Genomic DNA, 22,654 nt, shown 5'->3' with positions numbered 1-22,654 from the left:
AAAATGATGCAGCATGCTAGTCCATGGACTGAAACATGATGTCTCAGAGGTTTTCTTTGGATTTAGGTCAGGTGAGCGTGGGGAACCAGTCAATGGTATCTATTTCTTTATCCTCCAGGAACTGCCTCCATGCCCTCACCAATGAGGTGTGGCATTGTTGTGCATCAGGAGGAAGATCCACTGCACCAGTGTAGGGTCTGACAGTGGCTCCAAGGAATTTTTCCTTATAGCTGGTGTCAGTCAGGTGCCGTTGCCTAGCCTGTAGAGGTCTGTGCCTCCGTGGATATGCCTCCCCAGATGATCACTGACCCCCACCAAACTGGTCATGCTGAACGATGTTACAGGCAGCGTAATGTTCTCCACAGCTTCTCCAGAGCCTTTCGTGTCTCGCGAAAAGGTCACCAATGGTGGACCTGCCACCATTGAGCTCACCTTGAGTGAGCTCAAGGTCCACTAAAGGACATCGGGCTGCCAGGCCATCCTCATTACGTCAGTTTCTTATTTTTTGGTCAGAAACATTGACACGTGGCCTGCTGGAAGTCATTTTGTAGCTCTGGTAGTGCTCATCCAGATCATCCTTGCACAAAGGAATAGATATCAGTCCTGGTGATGGATTAAAAGCCTTCCACGGCCTTGTTCAGCTCTCCTAGGGTAACCACCTGTCTCCTGGAATCTTCTCCATGCTTTTGAGACTGTGCTGGGAGACACAGCAACCTTCTGGCCATGGCACGTATTGATGTGGACTACCTGTATGGTAGTAACTTCTGTAGAGGTCCAGATATCGCCTTATTCTGCCAGCAGTGACACTGACCCTAGCCAAATGCAAAACTAGTGGAAAAAAACCACCAGAAAATATGAGGAGCGAAAAATGTCAGTAGCCTCCAAACCATTCCAACTTTGTGGTTGTCCCATTGGTGCCCATCGAGTGCACCTATCAGCAGCTAAAACTGATTAACAACCCCCTCTGTTCTTAATTGACCAGATCAACTGACTTGATGCTTTACTCTGATTAAGAAATGTTCCTTTAGTCTCTGGTTTCCTTTGTCCTTCAGTGTGTGTATATATATATAGAGAGAGAGAGTGTATAGTTGCAATTTCAAGCAGTGTGTTTTTGTTTTATATTAAAAGCCTTAGCTTGCAGATGATTTTGATGAATCAAATATACTACAACTTTCATCACCTTACACTGACCATGAAGTACTTTAATTGTACTAAATCCACACACCCAGCTCTTTACTTAAACACAGTAGAACTAATATCTTTTCTCTTCTGACCAGCTCAACCCCAATCTGAGTCTAAGCCAGTGCCCACGGAGACTGCTGAAGAAGACACTGCCAAGGATCAAAATGGCTTTCACCATAGCACTGCTGGCACACCTGTGCTGAGTAACGGTAACGGAATCCACCCCGGCGGATCACAGGCCACGCGGACGTGTTCCTGCGGTGCAACCATCAGCACGAACGCCACGGGCGGGTCACGTCCTGGCTCGGGGGCAGCGACTGCTACTCCAATGACAGAGCAGCCCAGAAAGCAACCATCCACGCCTGTGTCGCAGAGGATGCAGAGAAAATTGCGGTCCAGCCTGTCGGTGAACAGCGACAGCAGCCGACGCAGCAAAGAGAGTTCAACAGGGTCGCAGAAACCTCCTTTACCTGAAGGTAACGCCTCCATACTCAAGTTAGTGACACACTGCTGCGCTTTTTTTAACCAATACTAACATTTCTGAAACTTTCTTGCTTGTCTGCTTCTTCCCCTCTTATCTTACCTTGTTATGTAGCAGGAATGGTTTAAGCTGCATGGTTCAATGAAGAACGTTATAGAGAACCCCCACCCTTAAATAAAAAAGCACACCAATCATTATACCAATTTATAAAATCACGAGTTCAGAAACAATTAAAAAGGAATTTTCTATACTGCCCACTTCCAGGAAACTGTAAATATCCTCTCTGACCTGGTTTAGGTTTAGACTTGTGATGGAGTATCCCCTAATCTGTAGTCTCACCATCAAACAAAATGGGCGTATTCTTCGCAGGTGCTCATGAAATAATACCTAACAAGATATTGATAATACATTCTTGCCTCCTCTCACCTTTTAATGATGGCGGTGCATGACCTCTCATATTTATCACTCCCGTCAAGCAAATGCCGTCTCATCTCGCCCCTGTGGCTTTTATTTTCTTTAACAACAAGCCAGAGAGTCCGTTTGCCATGCAGGGAAGCCGTCACTTTGTCAGGTGCAATGCTGAGGTGAGTCCAGTAATGAAGGCGGCTGCCCGGTCCTTTTCCATTGTGGAGATAGGTGTGACCGTCTAACGAGGCCGGAGAGCACGGGGTGCCCATTAAGTCATAACCAGCCTCCTCCGAGCCCCTCACGGCCCCTCACACCTCTCTGGGACCTTTTTGGCTCTCCCTACATCCCGTCAGCAGCACCATGGCCCTCATTAACAGGGCCCCATCCACCCCCACCCTCGACCCTTTCTCCAGCTACTGTACTTTTTGGACTTCCATGTGTTCCATCTTTTTGTAGCTCATAGAATATCAGTGTTTAGGCTTATTTTTGTTCAAGTAGATAGGCAGTTCTTGCTTTATTCATCCAACATGGCCTTTGCAGATTTACTGTTTTTATGTGAGGATTTGCTCACCCCCCCCACCCCCCCCCCAAAAAAAACAAAAAAACAAAAAACAAAAACCAAGATTCATAGTGGTCAGGTAGAGATGTAAGAGCAAAGTGGTCCTTTTCATTTGTCTGTACGCAAAATATGTGCGCAGATTGATGAAGGCACTCGCGCACATGCACAGCACCGTGCAGGTAAAGGTGCGATCCATCCGCCAAGAGATATTCTAGACGCATCATGTTTGCAACATCTTAATTGGTAAAGAACAAAAGCAAGAGAGTGGGCAGGGAGTTAAAAAAAAACAAAAAAACAAAAACAGCTGCTCAACAAGTCTCATTATGGCTTTTGTGTTGCTTATTTGCAGGCGTGAGAGCTCTCAGAATCAATATGTTCGCTCTCAACTATTTATTTCCCCTCGGAAAACAGCCAAGCTGTTGTGTTTGAATGTTTACACGGATTAACATAATCTGTTTGCCTGTGAAATTAGCCTCCTAAACAGCCCCCCGAACACAGGAAATAAAAGGCGTAAGCTAGCAGGGACTAGCTCTGGGGATTGTGTTGCTCTCTGGGTTTCTTGGCACGCGCCGTTGGCACCGTAGCCAATCTGTGATAACAGCTTTTGAGGAGTCATTTAGCACGCTGCTTTTGTTTAGCGAGGCGGGGTGTCTCGACTCTTGTCATCGGGTTTATGTTTCTATTTTTTTGCGAACTGTGTGTAATCGGTTAACGTCTCCAAGCCGCTTCAGCTGCTTCATTTAGAGATTTCATGCCAGGGTTGTGAGCGCATTGTTAAAAACTTCCCTAAGCTATAAACTTGAAAGTGTTTGCATGTGTTTTTGTAAGCTGTAGTCCTCTACCTTTGACTTTTTTACCCCCCTCAGTCATGCATTAATAAACAGACCTGCTTTTAAGTGCATGTGGTGGACATTGACTATCCGGCCCACATCCTCTGCCTCCTTTACCCAAGTGTGCCTTCTGTGCATTCGCGTGGCCACCAAGGCTTTGTCTGATCACTCTTTCTCTCTCTCTCTCTGCCTCCTGACTGCCCGGCTCTCTTGCCCTCTCGCTTGCCTCTTTGTGAGTTTGAATGTTTTGCACAGCTTGCCGCTCTGAGGCCCATCCAGCTTGTTTTGTGTCATGCCGCTCCCCTTTTTTTGATGTCAGCTTTCCAGATGTCTCATACTATTTCCTCAGAGGCGCCGGGCGCTGTTTTTTTGGCCCTGCAAACTCTGGGCTTCATCTCCGCTACTGACATTAAACAGCAACATTGTCAGTGTATGCTGCTCTTGTCTGTCTGTTGCTTGGTTTCACTCTGTCTCTGTCTGCCTCTCTGTCTGTCTCTCTGTTTTTCATGGAGATGTGCCTTGCGTCCAGCTCTCTTGTGTACAGTATATGACCCCCACCACCACTTTTCCCTTCCTCCTTGCTGGCTTCTATAAGATACAGACTAATCGCTGGTGCTGAATTATACATCCAAGTGAATAGCTGAGCTGGCTGGCCACTGCCTAATGCCTATGTACTGTGTTTGTATCGTATTCACAGTCTGCTGTTACATTCCGAATGCTGGCATGGCTATACCCTCTGGGTCCTTCAGAGTTTGTTAGGTTGAACTTTGAAGCTGTGGCCGAGCAGTGTTTATTGCTCTCACTGGCATTTTGCAGAACTCGGATGGCAGTACACTTACAGCGCATGCCAGCATAAAAAAAAAAAAGTGCTATGAAGCAAAACCACATTCTGGCCAGTAGCAGCTTACTGCATGTCCACCCCACATGTTTAATACTGAAAGATTTATTCTCATGCATCTTCCATTACTGCCAGTGTTATGGCCTCAGATAAGGATAATAAGATGCATTCGAACTTCAGGCACCCTCACATGTACAGCCGCGCTTTCTCGTTTCATGTTCCCTTCTCTATCTTGTTTGTATCGCAGTCAGCTAGCGCTTCTGGTCAGCTCCGCAGCCCTTAGCAGTGCAAAATTAGGGGGGAGAAAAAAAAAACCCTCTACTTTGATTAATCAAACATGAGCATTCAGAGGCCCTCAGCTTCCAATTCCGTCCTCCACACTCTCCTCCTTTCGCTTTCCCTCTAACCCAATCAGTAACAGCCCCTTCTGACAGCTCAAGATGGGCTGATGAAAGTTATGCAAATGCGCCCTGTTTGTAATGCTATTTTTCTGCATCCATCCACATCATGTCTTTTTAACACTCCAAAGCAGGGGCGCTGCGCTGGCCTTGGTTCAGAAAGGAGACAGCTGCAAGGAGTGTCTGCCAGGTGCACTTACAGAAGGATGTTCAGTATGGTTTAGTGAGTTAGATGCAACGACCAGAGGTTTTAGTGTGGGGAAGGTTGACCAAGGATAACATATAGGCATGGCTAAACAATCATTGATCTGTGTTCAACCTCACCTGGACAGTTTTATTTTGGATTTTCCTCTTCTTTTCTTTTTTTGGAAGAAAGTAATTCCAGCTCTAATTAAAAGACAAGTTTTAGTTCATTTCAGATCAGGAAACAAGACCACCTCTTCAGTATTGTATACCTTGTTGACAACATGTTCTTCAAATGTGCGGATGAGATAATCAGATAGCAACAAATCAGACAGTAATCAAGTCGGAGTTTTTAACCTGCTGCCTTCCTTACCCAGCTTGCTCAGTCGCATCGACTGCCTCTTAGAGCTGCTCCAGGTACAAGAGCTCCTCAGATCATTTCAAGCACTTCAGAGAATTTCAGGGATTCTAACACGACTATATGCTCAAAACTAATGACAATAACTGACGGGTTTGATCAGAGATTTGAGCATTCTGGGGATACTCTGACAGAGTCGAGTTTATATTACCTTCGCTAGATCTCTTACATACAAACAAACTGTCGCCGTGAACTGTACAGTGAAACATGTAACTCATTTGGCCTTTCAAAATGACATTTATGATCCTTAATGGACACATTAGTAAGTTGAAGACTGCTGAGGCTGCTGTTGAACAGCAAGCCGAAAGTTTCCACCAGCCACGTAAAGAGTGCCTGCGAGGTGGTTAAATGTTAATCAGAGGTGCTGGCATTGGAAGCATTAATTCACCTAGTTGCCAGGCAGGGACTCTTGGACTCTTGCTAATCATCTTTGTTTGATCAGCCCAGCAGTTTGCATGATAATGCCACAATTGCTTAGCAATTCTCTTAATCAAAACTGCAGAGGAAAATTGATTTCTTTGTAATGTTTTCTTTTATTTCTGTTTGCCATATGCGTATTGTGTTCCACCTGTCAGCCTGCTGAGCATGCATCACTCACTTACTCTCTATACACAGTTTTCCCCACCACAGTTGTAAATATTTATGCTTTAATTTTAGTTTTTTTAGTTTTTTCCTTATCTTTGTGTGTGATTTGTGACTGATTTATTTGTCACCCCCGCTTGGACCCAGACTGCTGCGTTCACTGCATCTTGGCCTGCCTTTTCTGTGAGTTCCTGACGCTTTGCAACATGGTGGTGGCCCAGGCCTCATGCGGCGCATGCACATCAGAGGTTTGCTGCTGCTGCTGCTGCACCGACGATCTGGGCGACGACTGCAACTGCCCTTGTGACATGGACTGTGGCATAATGGATGCTTGCTGCGAGTCCTCAGATTGCCTGGAAATCTGCATGGAGTGCTGCGGCATCTGCTTCCCCACATAGACAGGCCTGTGTTGGTGTGGACCAGGGCGATAAGCAAGACCCCGAATGAAAGTATTAGAAGGAAACTGCTGCTGCTGCTGCTGCTGTCACTTTGGAATTCAGCAAAGGATAGAGGAGAAAGTGTGCACGGTGGTTGGCATATGTTTTTGTGAAGGTCCTATTTTTTGTGTGCCTGACTTTTCAGTATGTGCAAACTAGCCTTGTTTTTACAGCATGCTTTGAAAGATGGATTTCAACACTGGGCTTCTCCATCTAAACCATCCGGATATATGAACTCGTCAGTTAAATCTTCAGTGTATTGTAAGTATTCCATCTGTTGCTAAAAGCAGTATAGTAGAGATTCGATTGTTACATCAGGAATGCTGTCTAATTGTATCACATCTTGCATCTTTTTAGTCATTTTGGTGACCGACATGTTGCATTTACAAAATAACATTTATTCTGTTTTCATTTTAAATACTTTGGTTTTTTTTTTTATTATCAGAAACTTAGGTTTGCAGTCTTTACAACACTGTAAAAACATTATGTGATGGTTCATACATTCTTCATTGCATACTGTATTTCTGCGAGACACACTTCTATTTAGACATATCTACTGTAGTACTGTAGAACAGTTGAAACTGGTGAAATGTTTAAGGTGAATCAGGACTTCCCATTATCTGCTACTTTCTGCCACTGAAGGTAAGGGTGACATTACATCTTTATGTTAAGCATTTTGTAAATGCTGAAAACATTTATTATTTTATACAGAGGGTCACAATTGTCTGCAATATTTTACCATGTGTTTTAATGGTTGGGATGGATTATTTCACTAAAAAGTGTCATCTCACACCTGATTTGGCAGTGTTTGAAGCCTTGGGTTTACTGGAAATACAGTGCAGTTATGTGCATTTTTTTTATATCAAGAAGCTTTTAATAATCTCCAATAAAATGTACAATGTGTTTAGCTTTTATTTCTATGAGAGTCCTCCTAATGTTTGCTGTCAATGAATAGGCTTAGCTGGCCTTTTCTTTGATGCTATTTTGCATTCATACTGTGGAAGTATGACTTGTTGAACTGCACTCTGTTCATGAGGTCTGTGATAAGAAATTAAAAATGGTGACCCTAGTTGCCACTTAAGCCGCTTTTGGGTATCAAGCCCAGAGACTGGGGGGGAAAAAAATGTTATCACGAACTGTCATTTTTTTTTTCAGAAATTGTAAACCAAAGCAGGGTAAAAGCAGTTTCCTTCTCTCTCTCTTTTTTTCTCGTCCTTAATTCTGTGTATCTCGAGATGAGTTTGTAGTGAATCACCAGCAGAGTCATTTTCTTGTCTTGGAGATCCACTTTGATGTTGTTTAAGTGGTGATGCTTAAAGCTGGCCCTCATTAGCACTGCTTACTAAATGGTAACAAAAAAATAAAAAAATGATCCCTTCCTAATGGCATCAAAGATAATGTGCTGTCATGTACGGCTCGTCTTAATGGCACACTGTTATGTGTATAAAGAGGCTGGATGGGCACCTCTTCAGTAGATAATGTGCAGAAAGTAAACCTCATTTTCATGTTTATGATTAACTCAAAGCAGCAGTTTGTTACAGGCTAAGGAGTGTCAAGAAAACACTATATAGATAATGTGAAGAATTTATCTTTAAATTAAAAAAAAAAGTATACAGTATGTAGTTGTCGTCTTGCACAATACTGTTATGCTTTATGTTGTGCTTTTTTCCTTGATTCTTTCCATTTCCATCTGGATACATCAGCTCATTTAATTGTCTTCCAATACCTTGAATTTCAATGAAAGTTTTTTTTTTTTTTTTTAAATAAAACTTTACTTAAAATGATGATTGTTTTGATCTTCTTTTTCTAAAAAAACACAACTTTTATGTGCGCCAGCTCTTTATCATATTCCAGTTGTGCAACATGTGACGAACAGGTCTGCCTTCATTTCACATGTTTGAGTCTTTTGTAAAAGCGTGTTTGGCACATTGTTCTGACTCACCACCCATTTCCTCATATTTTGCGTCCAAGGAGCCAGACATTCTTTTAATTAAAAAAATAAAAATAAAAAATAGTGGTCCTGGCCAATAGTTTTCCAGTTTTTTTGGACATTGGTTGGTTTTTCACTCCTTTTCAGTCCAGTCCTTGGACTTAACCATTTTCAGAGGTATGTTTTTTTTGTTTGTTCTTTTTAAGCCACTCAACACTGACCTATGAATCATTCAAGCATAAAAAATACACCTAACTCAAGGGATGAATCAGTGTTGTGTCAACACTAAATGGAGAACTAGCCGAAGAGCTTGCTAAAAAACTATCCAAGTTGTCCTCAACTGACATAGTCTACAGATAAATACCACACAATGAACACCAAACCAACTCTGCTCTGGTTTCTGCTGCAGCAGGTGTCTTAAGTAACACTTGTCCTATTGACACGCACAAACTGACTTGGGGAAATCAATTTCAGCTACAATATTGTTGCTGGTGGTGACTGTGCATGTTTCAAATGTGGTTTAAAGTTCATCCCCTGTACTGTAATGTAACTGCAGCCAAAACAGGAAGTTATTCCACATGGCCTTGTCTTTGCCTGTATAATCACTGGAAAGCAAAAGTGTGCTTACCAAGGACGTTAATATTTGTGTCTTTCTCTGAGTGTAGATTCAAAGCACAATGCAATTGTTACCTGTAGATCTTGTGACTGAACATTGGGGACTTCCTTTTTAGATCAGGTGATCTTTTGATTTTACTGGTGTGGCTAGTCTTGGACAAATTGTGAATCTAAAATCAGGGCTACTTGCTTGATTCATTCACATAATTTGGCAATTTTGTGTTTGTTTTTAAAGCATTTACCATACTCACAGACATTCACAATCTGCTTTTTCAAGGTTTTAGAGAGCTACATTTAACTTGAACAGACCGTAGCGTTTTAGAAATGAACACTTTCTAAGGAGCTCCCATTTACTGAAACCCATTTTTGAAATGGTTTCAGTTTAATTCTTTGAAATTTTGATAAACGGAACAGTGGATAACTTTTTCCATGTGACCAAATATAACACATTTTAATGATTAAAATAAATAAAAACACAATGTATTTTAATCATTAAAATGTGTTATATTTATTTGTATACAGTTTTTTGTTGTTGTTAAATTGTATTGAAAATTTAATTAAGTGCAAAATCACAACATTAGTTGCATCAAGGTGCTTTATATTATAAGGTAAAGACTATGGATGGGTACCGGTAATGGCACTGTTTCTGACATAAATGGTAGTTACCAGACCGAAAAGCAGCGCACATTTCGGTGCTTTTTTTCCTGAGACGTCATACACTTTGGATTCTAGCCAATCATTTTACCTTTCCGAGGATAGTAGGCGGGCCCAGGTACATACGTTCTTTTAGAGCAGAGCTCCAGATTAAAAATGCCCAAGGCGAAGCGGTCAAAAGTCTGGCTGTACGTCACAGCAAAAGATGCAAACTCAGCAGCCTGCAACAAGTGCTTTAAGGTGATACTGTGCAAAGGAGGTAACTCCTCAAATCTGATGAAACACCTGGCTACGCATAGCGTTTTTTTTAAAAAGCCTAGAAATGCACCGTATTTGATAGCTTGCTGCAAGACCGAGCACTGAGCGCATCTACTGCGGGTGTGGTGCCTGTTATCGGACCGGAGTTAGCAACATCCCCCAAGAACCCGAAGAGGAGAGTCCTGGCCCCTAGCCCTGCCAGTGTAGCAGAAATGATGACGGATGATGATGGCAGCAGCAGCCGTTCTTCTCTCCGTGAGTAGCTTAATGTTGTTCGTGTGTAATTTACGTTGAGTAGGCTAACCATGTTATTAGATTAATGCATGTAAGGTGAACTAGCAAACACCGTCGTAGTTACATGCGGCTGTCTTCTTGTTTGATGGCAGATACTCCCTTCACCCTGGCAAAAAAGGCTAAAATGACCAAAGAAAAAGTGGAAAACAGCTAAACATGAGAGGTTTTTGGACAAAGTTTGTGTTTTTCCATTGTTTAAGCACTGCTTCCAGCCAAGAGTGATACCATATGCCCCATAGCTGCAGAGAAGACTAACATTGTTATCTTTTTACAAAAAAACAGCTAAACATGAGAGGTTTTAGGATAAAGTTTGTGTTTTCCATTGATTAAGCACCGGTTCGAGCACCGTTTAAGCACCGGCACAGTTTCAAAAGTACCGGTTTGGCACCGGATAAATAAATAAATAATAAATAAATAATAAATAACCGGAAAAACCTAAACGATACCCATCCCTAGTAAAGACCCTAAAATAATACACAGCAAACTACAGCAATCAGAAGACTCCACATGAGCAGCCCCTTGGCGACAGTGGGAGGGAAAAACTCCCTTTTTAACAAGAAGGAACCTCCAGCAGGAAGGGGAGGAGCAGCCGTCTGCTGTGACCGGTTGGAGGTGAGGGGAGGGAGACGGGACAAATGCCACTGTGGAAATATAAAGTGGTGTATAGAGACTAAAAAAAGGTCAATGAAAAACAATCGCTTAGTGCATCATGGAAAACCCCAGCAGCCTAGGCCGGTTGTATTGTAAGCAAGGGAAAATTCAGAGTCACCTGATCCAGGCCTGACTACATGCTAGTCAGATATGTTCCAACAACAATAACAACAGATTCCATTAGATAAATGTTTTAATTAGTCCAGCCAGTCATTATGTGTTTTCCTTTTCCTTGTGGAATGACTAGAAGCTGAAACAACGTGTGAGTTTTGTGGGGGCCACATTGGTTACCCTCTGCCCTTTACCATCTCTGTGTCGCACAGTCTTCCCCCTCTGGTCTTTTCTCTATTAGTGAGGGTGCCAGCCTGGGAACAGCATTACAGCGTTAACATGGAAACATGGCCAACAACACTCAGCGAGGTCGCCGGGGAGCAGGGACCTCCTGCTGACTGGAATAGCAGTTTGACCTTCAGCCAACACCACCCCCTGTTAACCCCTCAATTAACCTCCACATCAGCCCCTCTGCTGGTAGAACAGAGAGGAAGAGACTCCCTTTCAATTCTGTCGTTAGTTCCTTTTATCATTTTCTGCCTGGATACACCCTGGCCCCAGGAAATTACCATCTTATTTCAGTAATGCGTTGGGGAAAATATTGCTATCCAGAAAGTCTGTAATCACGCAGGAGTTGTACTTTTTCTTTTCTTTTTTTCCACGTTTACAGAGAGGGCGAGAGGCTGGAAATATTAAAAACTCCAGGTAGAGTGCGCAGTGACCTTTTCAGACAGTCTTCCACCTTTCTACTCTTCTAATCAATCCCCCTCTGATCGCTCGCTGTGTGCTGGATTGTAATGTCACAATTAGGACTGCTCCATTGTTTCTGTTTGCCGTCTGGGGAGAAATTCAGCACTTCTTTGATCTCAAGGTCATTTCTTTTACAGTATTAAATAAATTAGAATGAGGCTCTGGCCACCTCCTCTGTCTAGCCGTGTATTGAGCCATCCATCCATCCATCCCTTTTTTTCTGCTCAATTGGGTGGGATACTCTTTCACTCAGAAAATGAAAGTCTCCTGCCCTCGGCCATGAGAACAAATTATTGCTTTTGCTGTTTCTGTATATGACGAGGTTGGGGGAAAAAAAAAAAACAGATGGGAACATTAATGGTGTTTTTGCTTGGTTCATTTTCATATCACAGGTAGACCTGAGAGTTGAACACTGATAAGATATTAACCATTTTATAATTTTGAATAATATGACTAATTAAACTGGATGAGAAGGGGTGTCTTTATTCGACTTGTTTTTCCCCCCCCTAGGTGGAACATCAATTATTAAAAAAAGAAAGAAAACAGCAGAAAATGTGGATACACGTGCTTCCCCCCACCCCCATGTTCTCTTGTCAATATATAGGATGCATAATAGGCATCATTACATGGCAGTTACCATTCGAGGTGATTAATTTTACCATATTTATAATATTGTGTTGTGTGCCATTAAAGGTAATCATACGGATAGAATAACTGTCAGCATGTGTGTGTAATTTTTTTGCATCCTCGGTGCATCAGAAAAATTACCTGCATTGTCACATTGTGGCATTTTTGGTAATGGATTCTAAAATCAATAGAGCTATTCATTCACGTGACGTCACATCATTACAGGAACACCCACCTGCAGGGCAAAACAAAGCTATTCCCTGCTACATGGTTAATTCAGCTTGGATTATCTAGACAAAATACTTGATAGTTGCACTAATGAGCATTGTTGGGAAACTACTTTTAGAAGTATTGGTGTATTAGAAGGTTACTGCCATTAAAAACTTATATCTCACTTGTAAAGTTTTGAAGTGCTCTTGAGCAATAGTTTTTTCAGGGTTTCTGGAGGACATTGGCTGCTTTTTAAATCAGGTTTATCTGACAGTTTCCAGGGAAATGCTGTTGTGTTTCTTTAAGGAATTTAGTGCTGACCTATGGCCAGTGCTGGACTGGTAATCTCAAATGCGGGGCATTTTTCTCAGTGAGATGATGTGTCGATATACAGGTTACAGGACAGCCGCTGCGCACCGGCCCCTCAAAGCACTGACAGCAGCCCATTGGTTCATTTTTATTACCGACATCATCTGGTTTCCCGAAGATGGTGATGATGAGAGCAGTCAGCTTTCTTAAGAGCAAAAGAGCAAAAACAAAAGTGTCCACTGTTTTTTGAGAGCTAATACTTAGTTAAGTTTGTTCTAAACTTAACAATGTGGAAAGCATGTGGACCCAGTGAAATCATTTATGTGTACAAAGAAGAAGCACCACTCCCACCACGGACTTGTGTACCTGCCCTGTTGCCCCACGGTGTCCTTTTACCCTCCTCCGCACTTGAGTCGAAGTTTGACCTCGCTGTTTATACTTGCGGCATGACATTAAAATAAAATGAGACGATCTTCAGAGGGCTGTGCAAGGAGGAGAAAAAAAAGAGAAGAGTTCAAGTAATGTCACTTTCAATTAATCTCCTCAGGTAGTGGCCCCATTAGCCCTCTCACACATGGGCCTGGTTTACAATGCAAATAGGGTCATTACCTGAGGACTTTAATTGACTTTGACAAGAGGCCGAAGACGCCTGTGTTCATATGCCATGTGTTATTTGTTTGCTTGGTACGTCCCGCACACAAATTTGTTTTTCGTGTGGCTGCCAACAGCAAAAGTAACAAAATAATGAGAATTTTTTTATTTTTTTAAAAAGCTCATTGAACTAAAAACGCTGCACACCAGTTAACTTTTCTTTACTATCAAAAACTTAAATTCAACACTGAGAAATGACAGCGAGCAGAGTTTCAGCACTGCGATGTGAATGATTTCCAAGTGAAAGATTAGTATTCTTTGTTCCCGTCTCGTCTTGGAGCAACAACGTGTGATCGCACTCATACCTTAAATATTTAAAGACCCCCTTTTGCTAAAGCTTTCCTGTGATACGCGGGCCTCTGACTGCTTCTAATCTCCTTGTTACCTGGAGGCGTCACCGTGGTGATGCAAAGATCACATGTGGCAGTGAGATCATGAGATTTGAAACAAAATAAACCCCCCCCCCCCCCCCCCCCCCCAAAAAAAAAAAAAAACAGGATGGGGCACGGTGAGGTTCAAAGTTTCTGTGCCCTGAGAAGATGCGCCAGCAACATCTGCCCGGGAGAACGGAAGAATCAGACAGGAATGGATGGAGAGGAAAACAAAAACCACAATGACATCAATCATTTTTTTCTTCCTCAACATTGCAGAAAAAAAAAAAAACCTCTCCCCTTCCTCACATCCCCCCAAGATGTTGTGGCATCTTTTAGTGTTACATGCAAAACAAAAGGGATTTTTCCATCTTTTTCAGGCTTTGGTGTCTGTTGTGTTTGCGTGCTTGTTTTAAAGGCAGTCTGTGTTTCATGGATGCCTGAGCAGGCTTTCCGAGAGGGTAAAAAAAAAAAACAACACTTCCACAGACCTGTAAATAAGACATCAGCTTAACACTTTCAACTTTTCTATTTTCCTTTATACCTCTCTGTCTGAAGGCACCAGACCGTGGGAGAGGCAAATTGAGAGGGACGTGCGGATCGGGGATGGCTGTTTATTTGCTTGTACACACTTCTTGAGCTATAAATTAGATGTCACCATTGTTATATGTCATTTGCCGTTGCGGTTTCCCAGGCAGCACTTTTGATTGTTTGTTCTTAACATCACTTAAATGAGCGAGGACTTGCGTTTGGCCTCCGGTCATCTGCATCTGGCGAGTGATTGGCAGATTGTTTGGCAGGCCTGCTTGTTCTATTATCGTTTATGAGAGCGTTTACAACTGCGCACAAAGCAGGATTTGTTTATGATAAAAGCAGGTGCCCGAGCTGGTCTTTGGCTGATTTACAGAAATCAAGATGGGCTTTATTTTTATGATGTTTGGTTTTTGTGGATTTTCCAGCACTGCCTGTTGGAACAGTTCATCATAAAAACTCCAAATGACATAGAGTCCTTATTGTACATCAAACCCTTGTGTATTTTTCCACCAGAAATGCTTTAAATTGCACATATGAGAATAAAGGGAAATGTTCTCCCTGAATAAGGATGTTTATGGAGCTAATATATGTTTCTGTCTTCTCTTAACCCGGCTCAACCAAACCACCCCACCCAGACCCCACTAGCTTACTATGCAAGAAAAACAAACATAAATCAAGGTCTTAATAACACCAGCCTTTATGGCAAATGTATAGGACTCAACTTTCCGCTCTTCACATTGAGTTAACATGACTGACAGGCAAAACCTCTCAAACACGCGTATATATACACACACACACACACACACACCGGCATTTTGGATCTGAGATGCTTTCTATAAAACAGGAGGAAAAACAAGATCAAACAAACATGTTCAGATGAGGGTTTTTTTCCTTCTTCTTTTTGTATAATTTACTCAGGCTGTGTCAGAGCTTTTGTTTTTTTCCCTTCTCTATTCCCAAAGAAGCAAACAACATTAATCATTTCTCAGATCTGTTAAACCGTTTCCCAGTGACTCTATTGTTAGTCGTGTCTCTGCAAGTCCCCCCCCCCCCCCCCCCAACAAACAGCAACAATGCAGCGGGTGCTTAAACCCCAGATGTTTTGCCTCGGCGTGTTTGTTTGCCTGTCGGGTGTCCTTAATTGTTTCATCTGCTACAAATAAACACATCACTTGTTGCATCTTTGTTTACACGCTGACAGTTTGTTTGTGATGATTTGTAGTGCGCGCTGCACATTAAGAGAAAGGTAACCAGGCGCCTTTTTGTGTACATTGTGGGTTTTTTTGTACACACGCCGCAGGGGAAAGTTTACAGGTGTGCACTGGTAACACCTGCATGCATCCCCGTGTGGAACGTAACTTCTTATGCTGTAAATTAACATGTGCTCAATGTCAGCTTAACTGCTGCACTATATAATGAATTCCAGTACCCAGGAATGCATATTGCAGGATTTTTGTGCCCTTAACTGAACCTCTAAAGGCTTGGCACTCACACGCACTTAGAAACAATATATGATTTACACTCACCAGACTCAGATGATCTGAACTGTGTGATGGCATGTTGTTCTCCTTGAAGCAGCCATAAGAATATCGGTATATTTTGGTCATAAAGTTATAAGAATGGTCAGCAACACTACTCAGGTAGGCTGTGGTGTTTAAACGACGTTACTAAGAAGCTCAAAGTGAGCCAAGAAGACATCCTCATACCACCATCAGCCTAAACTGTTGATACAAGGAAGGATGGATGCTTCGTGTTGATTATACCAAATTCTGACCCAACCATTTGAAAGTTGAGACTCATCAAATCAGGCGAGATTTTTCCAATCTTCCACTGTCTGATTTTGCTGAGCCTGTACAACTTGTAGCCTCAGTTTCCCGTTCTTAGCTGATAATAATGGGATCTGATGTGGCCTTCTGCTCCTGTAGCTCATCTGGTTCAAGGTTTGACTTGTGCGTTCAGAGGTGCTCTTCCGTATGGAAGCTCGTTTCCACCACTTAAAAAAAAAGTATCCATAACTCAAAATTTCAAGTTATCTTTCTCGAAATTTTGAGTTACTTCTCTCAAAATTTTGAGATAGCCAATCAGTAATCTACGTGGAATGCGCACTCAACAAAGTGGCGCTTTTGAGAGTATGTTTGCTGATAGTAACGCCATGGGATTCAGCTAACAACACAAGGATTTCATCATTTGTGAAGCCACACTGAAAGTAATTAGCAATCTGTGCATTCATGACTGGCTGTAATACTGGTAGCTTAGCTGTAGCATTTGTAGCTGAGGGCTTCAGCTTCCGGCTAACAAGGAAATGACGTCATTCATGTATATTACTGATTGGCAGCGCAAACTTGAAATTTTGAGTTAATAACTCAAAATGTTGAGTTATTAACTCAACATTTTGAGAAAAGTAAGTCAAAATTTCAAGAAAATAACTCAAAATTTTGAGAAAGATAACTTGAAATTTTGAGTTATGGATTTTTTTTTTTAGTGGCAGAAACAGGCTTCCATACTTCTGCATACCTTGTTTGTAAGAAGTAAGTGACTCACCAACATCCATGCCACATTCACACCAACCTAAATCACATTTTTTCCTCATTCTGATGCTTTGTTGTCTTCAGCAGGTTGTCGTGCTCAAATTTACTAAGTTGCTACCATGTGTTTGGCTGATTAGATATTTAGATTGATGAACACTAACAGGTAAAACTAACAAAGTGAAAGAGGAGTGTTTTATTTATTTAATCAGATTTTCAGATGTCCCTACAGATGTCACTACAGATGTCACTATATGTGTATTCAACAGAAACTGTATATAATAGATGGAAGTGGGAAGCATAATATTGGCCACTAATTTGTGAAGTCCTGTTTAAAGCATTTTGCTCACCGCTTTAAATTTGTCTTTCTATTTGATTCTTTTAGCCTGACGTGGCGATGATCTCATCAGTGATCTGACTGAGGAACGGGGGACAGTAAACTACTGAACCATGACTTTTGTCACACCTTGCTTTATGTTTTACCAAAATTAAGCTCATACTGTATTCAGTAAGATGCTAAACTAGCAATTGAGGCCATTAACTCATTCCTAAAGTTTTCACTGATATGTTAAATGTGAGAAGGATAATTTCCTCAATTTCCTTTCCTTCCTACGACTGACTTTTTTTTCCAAAGGGAAGCCCTATAATAATAATATAATAATAATGTGTATGTGTTAGTCCCCATAGGGAAATTGCTCCTCTGCATTTAACCCATTCACCCAGTGAAGCAGTGGGCAGCCACCAATGCAGCGCCCGGGGAGCAATGTGTAGGGACGGTACCTTGCTCAGGAGTACCTCAGGGTAACCGTTCAGTGATGTCGAACCCCCGACCTTCCGATCATGGGGCCACCACTCTACCTACTGAGCTATCCCTGCCCTCCTACTGTTCAGCAGAATAAACGGAGCTTTAAGCAACGTAATAAAATTCCTATAATTTCACTCATCTAAATTCGTCAGTCTGTTCCAATCCATGTTAATTCTAGAGTGGCCCTCAAGAAAACACAAGCAAATAGAAATATTCTATATTTCTGGTGTTTCCTTAAGTTGCATTGCATTTGACTTTTCTGGGCTACTGTATATTTGTCAGATAATTGCATTTAAAATGCTCCAAAATGCATCAACACCACAAACATGGTTAAGAGGCCCTCTTGAGTGACTTGACTCAGCGGAGGTGGAGTGCAGCAGACAGCTGCTGCTTACTGCCTGCATGGACATCCACCTCTGAGTCACAGAGCTGCCTGACTGTGAGCCTTTTAAAAAGGGTGTGTTCTAAATAACTGAAGCCATCAGCAACCTCACTTTTGGAGCCAGCCTCAAGTGGACATTTGAGGAACTGCAATTAGGCTTCATGTTTTCAGTTTGCTCATCTATACTGAGAAACAACTTTTTGTGTACATTGTGTTAAAACTTATTGTGCTGTGGGTTGGAGTAGTTCAGCTGGATAAAAAAAATGTAATTTTCTTTTCATGCTTAATATGTCTGGTGAGAACAAAGGAGGTTCTCAGGCTGTTCATGGGACATTGTCTTTGATACCTACTTTCTTAATTTTCATTGTCAGCTAAGCATATATGTCATCATTACGATGCTTTGTTAGATTGTGCCTGTCTTTTGCTATGTTTCCTTTATTTCGTGTGCATGCCATACTATAACAGCGTGGCTCAGTTTTACAGATTAAAGTGTTCACAACGCATCTCATATGACATGTCTGGGAATGTTTTTAGTTACGTTTTCAATCTAGCGTTTGAACCCAAATCCGAATATTTCATTGGCTGTTATTAATACTGTATGTTTGCTCTTCTTTAAAACGAATAGTGATGGGGAGCCACCTAAACAAGCCAGGAGTTTTTGAACATAACTGAAAGCCGAAGTCACTCTTTGAGAAGGAGAGAGAGCGCGAGCAAGCACAGAAGAAGTGAGGAGGAGGAGGAGGAGGCTTTGGATCGGCGATGCCACATCTCATATGTTGCCAGGTGATGAAGTGCAGATATCTGCCCTTAAAGGATATGTGCCCTGCGGACATGTTTGAGATTTATGTGTCTTTCTCCCTTTTTTTTTTTGTCTTCCCCACCTCATTCTTCAAAATTCAAATATGGAGCAACAAAAGGCAGTTTGAAATATTCCCAGGTCCCCCCCACCACCTCCCACCAGAAAGAATATTCAAGACGATTGAGGTTAAAAATGTATATGCAAATGCAGTCTACATTAGAGCATGCACAGGTTGTTAATAAATTAACACGTGGCAGAAATAATTCAGTTTAGCGTGATAATTCTTGGGTGCGAGCTGTCAGCTGTCGCATTGTTCCGGATAGAAAGTGACGCTGAAATGGCAACATGAGCAGTGAACTGTGATGTTTTAGTGTACCTTCAGTCTTAGCACTCTGACAGAGTAACTACCTTTTGCTCGCCTCGCTCCGCTTTTTTGTCATTTCGGAAGAACAAAAGGTTTAATTAAGGATGCTTTTCAAAGAGGGGTTGACACCAAGCAGGCACACACACATATTATCTCAGAAGGGGTTTGGGTTCACACAGATGCATTTCTAGGGGGAGCCAAACCCATCAACTGACTTTCTGTGTTACAAACTGCATCTTTAGGCGACCTAAACTTCCTTCTTCAAGGGGAGTTTAATTCCCTTTCGCCTTGAAAAACATTAATAATCACTATTCACGTGTGGCGTGGAGAGAGTGTGAGATGCTAAGTCGCTGATTTTAGCAGGGCGTCTTGACGTTTCAGGCAGGGATGTTGTCTACCGAGTGCGCTTCCTCTCTTCTCCTCGTCCCCGAGATTTGCATAGCAGGAACCCGGGGAGCTGACACTCTGTTTATGTAGCTCAAGGTGCAGGGGATATGCGAGGTGTCAAGTGACTCACAGTCAAGTTTTTAATAAGTGCCATTTGTTCAATCTGCTGTTTAAACACTCCCGTCGCCTCTCTATATCCTTAAAGACTGTATGCCCCGCTATCTTTTAATTAAGTCTCGGGCTAATGTGCCACTTAATTGACTAATCTGAGAGATTTTGTTTTCTCTAATTTACTTGAAAAACCATTGGCAGCTAAGCTTTTTAATATTGGTCTGATGGGGGTAGATACTTAGTGGATGCCTCAGAAGTGAGTGGAGGGGTAGAAGGAATACTTGAATGGGAGAGAAACAAAGTAGCGTTAACTTCTTTTTAGTTTTTATGAGGTTTGACAGCAGGCTGATAGCTAACTAGGCCATCATGTCATTCTTTTTCAAGCATTTTTTTTTTTTTATAGGTAAAGCCTGAATTTGCATAAAGTATGTAACTGCACATAGTTGGATTAAGTTGCCTGCTTACTTGCATTTCAGTTATGGGAGGAGCGTCTTCAGGGGCAGGTTATGAGGAGGGAAGCAGAGGCCTAATCTCAGGCGCAGCCTGGTGAAACAAAAGACTAATTCATCAGTAAAATTTTCCAGCTATTTTGCCAAATGCTCGCAAAGGAAGGTTTCACCGGTGGCCTGCTGATTCCATTGACTCGTCCAGTATATGTGTAGACACATGTGCATTCATCCTTAAGTCAGCTGGTAGTTGATTCTTTAAAAGGGCAAAGGGTCACATTTTCAGTTCTGTTTTGATTTTCATACATTCAAATCTGATTCATGTTATTATTTCCCGTTTTTAATTATGCTGCTAGTGGCCACTGAGAATGGGGGAAAAAAAACTGTAAAGATAAGTGGCGAAAAGCTGCAGCCAGATATGGACAAAAACAGTCAACACAGGAGACGGCTCATGGAGGGAAGTGCAAGTGCTGAGGCCCGGTGGCCACCACAAGCAATCGCTGTGATTAAATGGAAAAGTAGTGTCAGAGCAGGGTGATAGGACACCAGAGTGAAAAGCTTGTAAACAATGAGTCACCCTGCTAGCTAGCAAAGGGGGGTGGAAGGAGGAAGGAAGGATGGGAAGGCAGCCAAAACTAGTTCAAGTGTGTGTGTGTGTGTGTTAGAGAAAGGCAGAGAGAGCCTTCAGAGTCTACTGACAATCAGGCCTCTGTTAGGAAGTCCCGGCAGACTTTGGATTTAAATCTGTGCTCTGACATTCACATATGCTTGCGCTCTTACACAAACGCTTATAATTATAGGAAAAACCATGCAAAAAACAAATAATGTCGCATGAAGTACCCCACAATAGCCACAAACGTTTCAGACACTCATCATATGCCAACGATAAAACACAAGCACATATGTACACACACACACATTGAAATCCAATAAATAATTAAATCTCCAGTGGCTGCCCTCAGAACTACAGTGATACATTAATTGGGCAAAATTAGCATGAATTAAAGCAAATAAGTGTAACATGTAATTTATTACTTATCAAGCGTAGTTTAGCAGAGGAAGGCTCCGATTTCCCCCAAGATTGCTTTAACAGCTATAATGCATTTCTTAATTTACTCTGTGGAAAATCAATTTTTTTCAGAGTTCATTAGGCACCAATATGTTACAATGCTGCTCCCCTGAGCACCAAGCTACAAAAAACATTATGCAAATTCCCGCCTGTGCATCTGTATGTAAATAGCAACCAAGTCCGTAGTCAATTCTCAGTGGGAAGCTTTGTTAGCGGGCCCTTTGTTCTAAGCCAGAGTCTTGTTCATCATAGGTCAGAAATTAGGAAATGGCTTCATGTGACAGGTGAAAGCAAATCTCCTTCCCCCTGACTGTACCTGAGACTAAATGGATCCTTCAGAATTTTGCCAAACTTGGTTCATCAAATCATGCTTATCTTTAACTTTTCATGGTTAATCTTTTAATCTTTGCTGGTAAAAACAAAACAAAAAAACAGCGATTGGAGTGCTCACTAGTGCTTCCACAGTGCGGGGGCCATATTCAGTTTTGAAATACAAAAATTCTTCTTTAAAAAAAGGGAACTTGACATAAAACAGTGATGGAAGAATCACATGAATCCCACCAAAGCCTTTATTGATTTTTTTGTTTCCATCCATCCATGTTCTTTTCCATGCCCAAGGTATAATGCTCGATTTCTTGGTCTTTTAGGCTCCAACTCCTTCTGAAAGGAGGAGACGGCTTAAGTGTAGTCACCACCAAAATATTGTGGGCCACAAATGGGGCTCTGATCTTCCGAAATATCCTGTCATGCTGATAAAATACACAGTGTTACCCACAGTAATGATTTGATGGTTTTGGACTTTGTGGAAGGGTCACATGTGTAAACAGACATAAATTTTGAAATGTGTAATCAGAGGGAGCTGTTACAGACTTGAACGTGTGTGTGTGCACGGTACCCTGCAATTTTGTAGTTATGGAGAACTGAGTAGAATTTTAAGAAGGGTTTTTTCATGCCTCATAAACAACTTAGATGTAGTTTATACCAAAGTACAGAAACACAGTTCTTAGTACAGTACTAATAAGCAAAACAAAGGCCTCAAAATAGTAGAAGTTGTTGTCAATTTTCTTAATACTTTATCATTTTTTAGTAATAAACTTTTTTAAAGCTATATTTCAAATAATCATTAAGTACACTGTAAAAATAGAGGGAAAGTTCACTCACATACTGAATATGCCAAAGTTTAACAGTTTAATTTTACAGTGTAATTCCGTACTTTTCCCTTTGGCAATTGCCAACATTCATTGGAATGTAAATCACGTGGATGTGTGATGTATTTACAATAGCTGGTTGTCTAGGAACAACTTTTAGCTAGCAGTACCTACCACCAGGCAACCATGATGTCAAATGATCTTACTGATTTATCAGGTTTGGTCAACATATATGTTGACCAAACCTGGCATATATATATTTTGGTCAACATATATGTTCAGGGTGTTAACATGTTGAATATGGCAGTGTTTATGATGCAAAGGGTAGGGGCCATGTCACAGTTCACTGTAAAAACATTATGGTAAAGAAGGCATTGCTGCAAAAGATTACAAGAGG

General features: G+C 41.7%; 1 protein-coding gene across 4 annotated transcripts in view; it reads left to right on the top strand.

The window, feature by feature from the left end:
• mdfic (MyoD family inhibitor domain containing) overlaps positions 1 to 20,410 on the top strand; it is a 63,169-nt gene extending 42,759 nt beyond the window's left edge. For all 4 annotated transcript variants that reach the window (XM_085137838.1, XM_085137841.1, XM_085137839.1 and 1 more), the window contains 2 exons: positions 1,278 to 1,658; positions 6,027 to 20,410. In XM_085137838.1, coding sequence (XP_084993964.1) covers positions 1,278 to 1,658; positions 6,027 to 6,277 — 632 coding nt within the window. In that variant the 3' untranslated portion in view covers positions 6,278 to 20,410. The remainder of the gene's footprint in view (positions 1 to 1,277; positions 1,659 to 6,026) is intronic.
• Positions 20,411 to 22,654: the final 2,244 nt, after the last annotated feature.

Source organism: Neolamprologus multifasciatus, chromosome 17 (assembly GCF_963576455.1).
Source record: "Neolamprologus multifasciatus chromosome 17, fNeoMul1.2, whole genome shotgun sequence".
Classification (NCBI taxonomy): domain Eukaryota; kingdom Metazoa; phylum Chordata; class Actinopteri; order Cichliformes; family Cichlidae; genus Neolamprologus; species Neolamprologus multifasciatus.
This window is presented reverse-complemented; position numbering and strand designations above follow the sequence as displayed.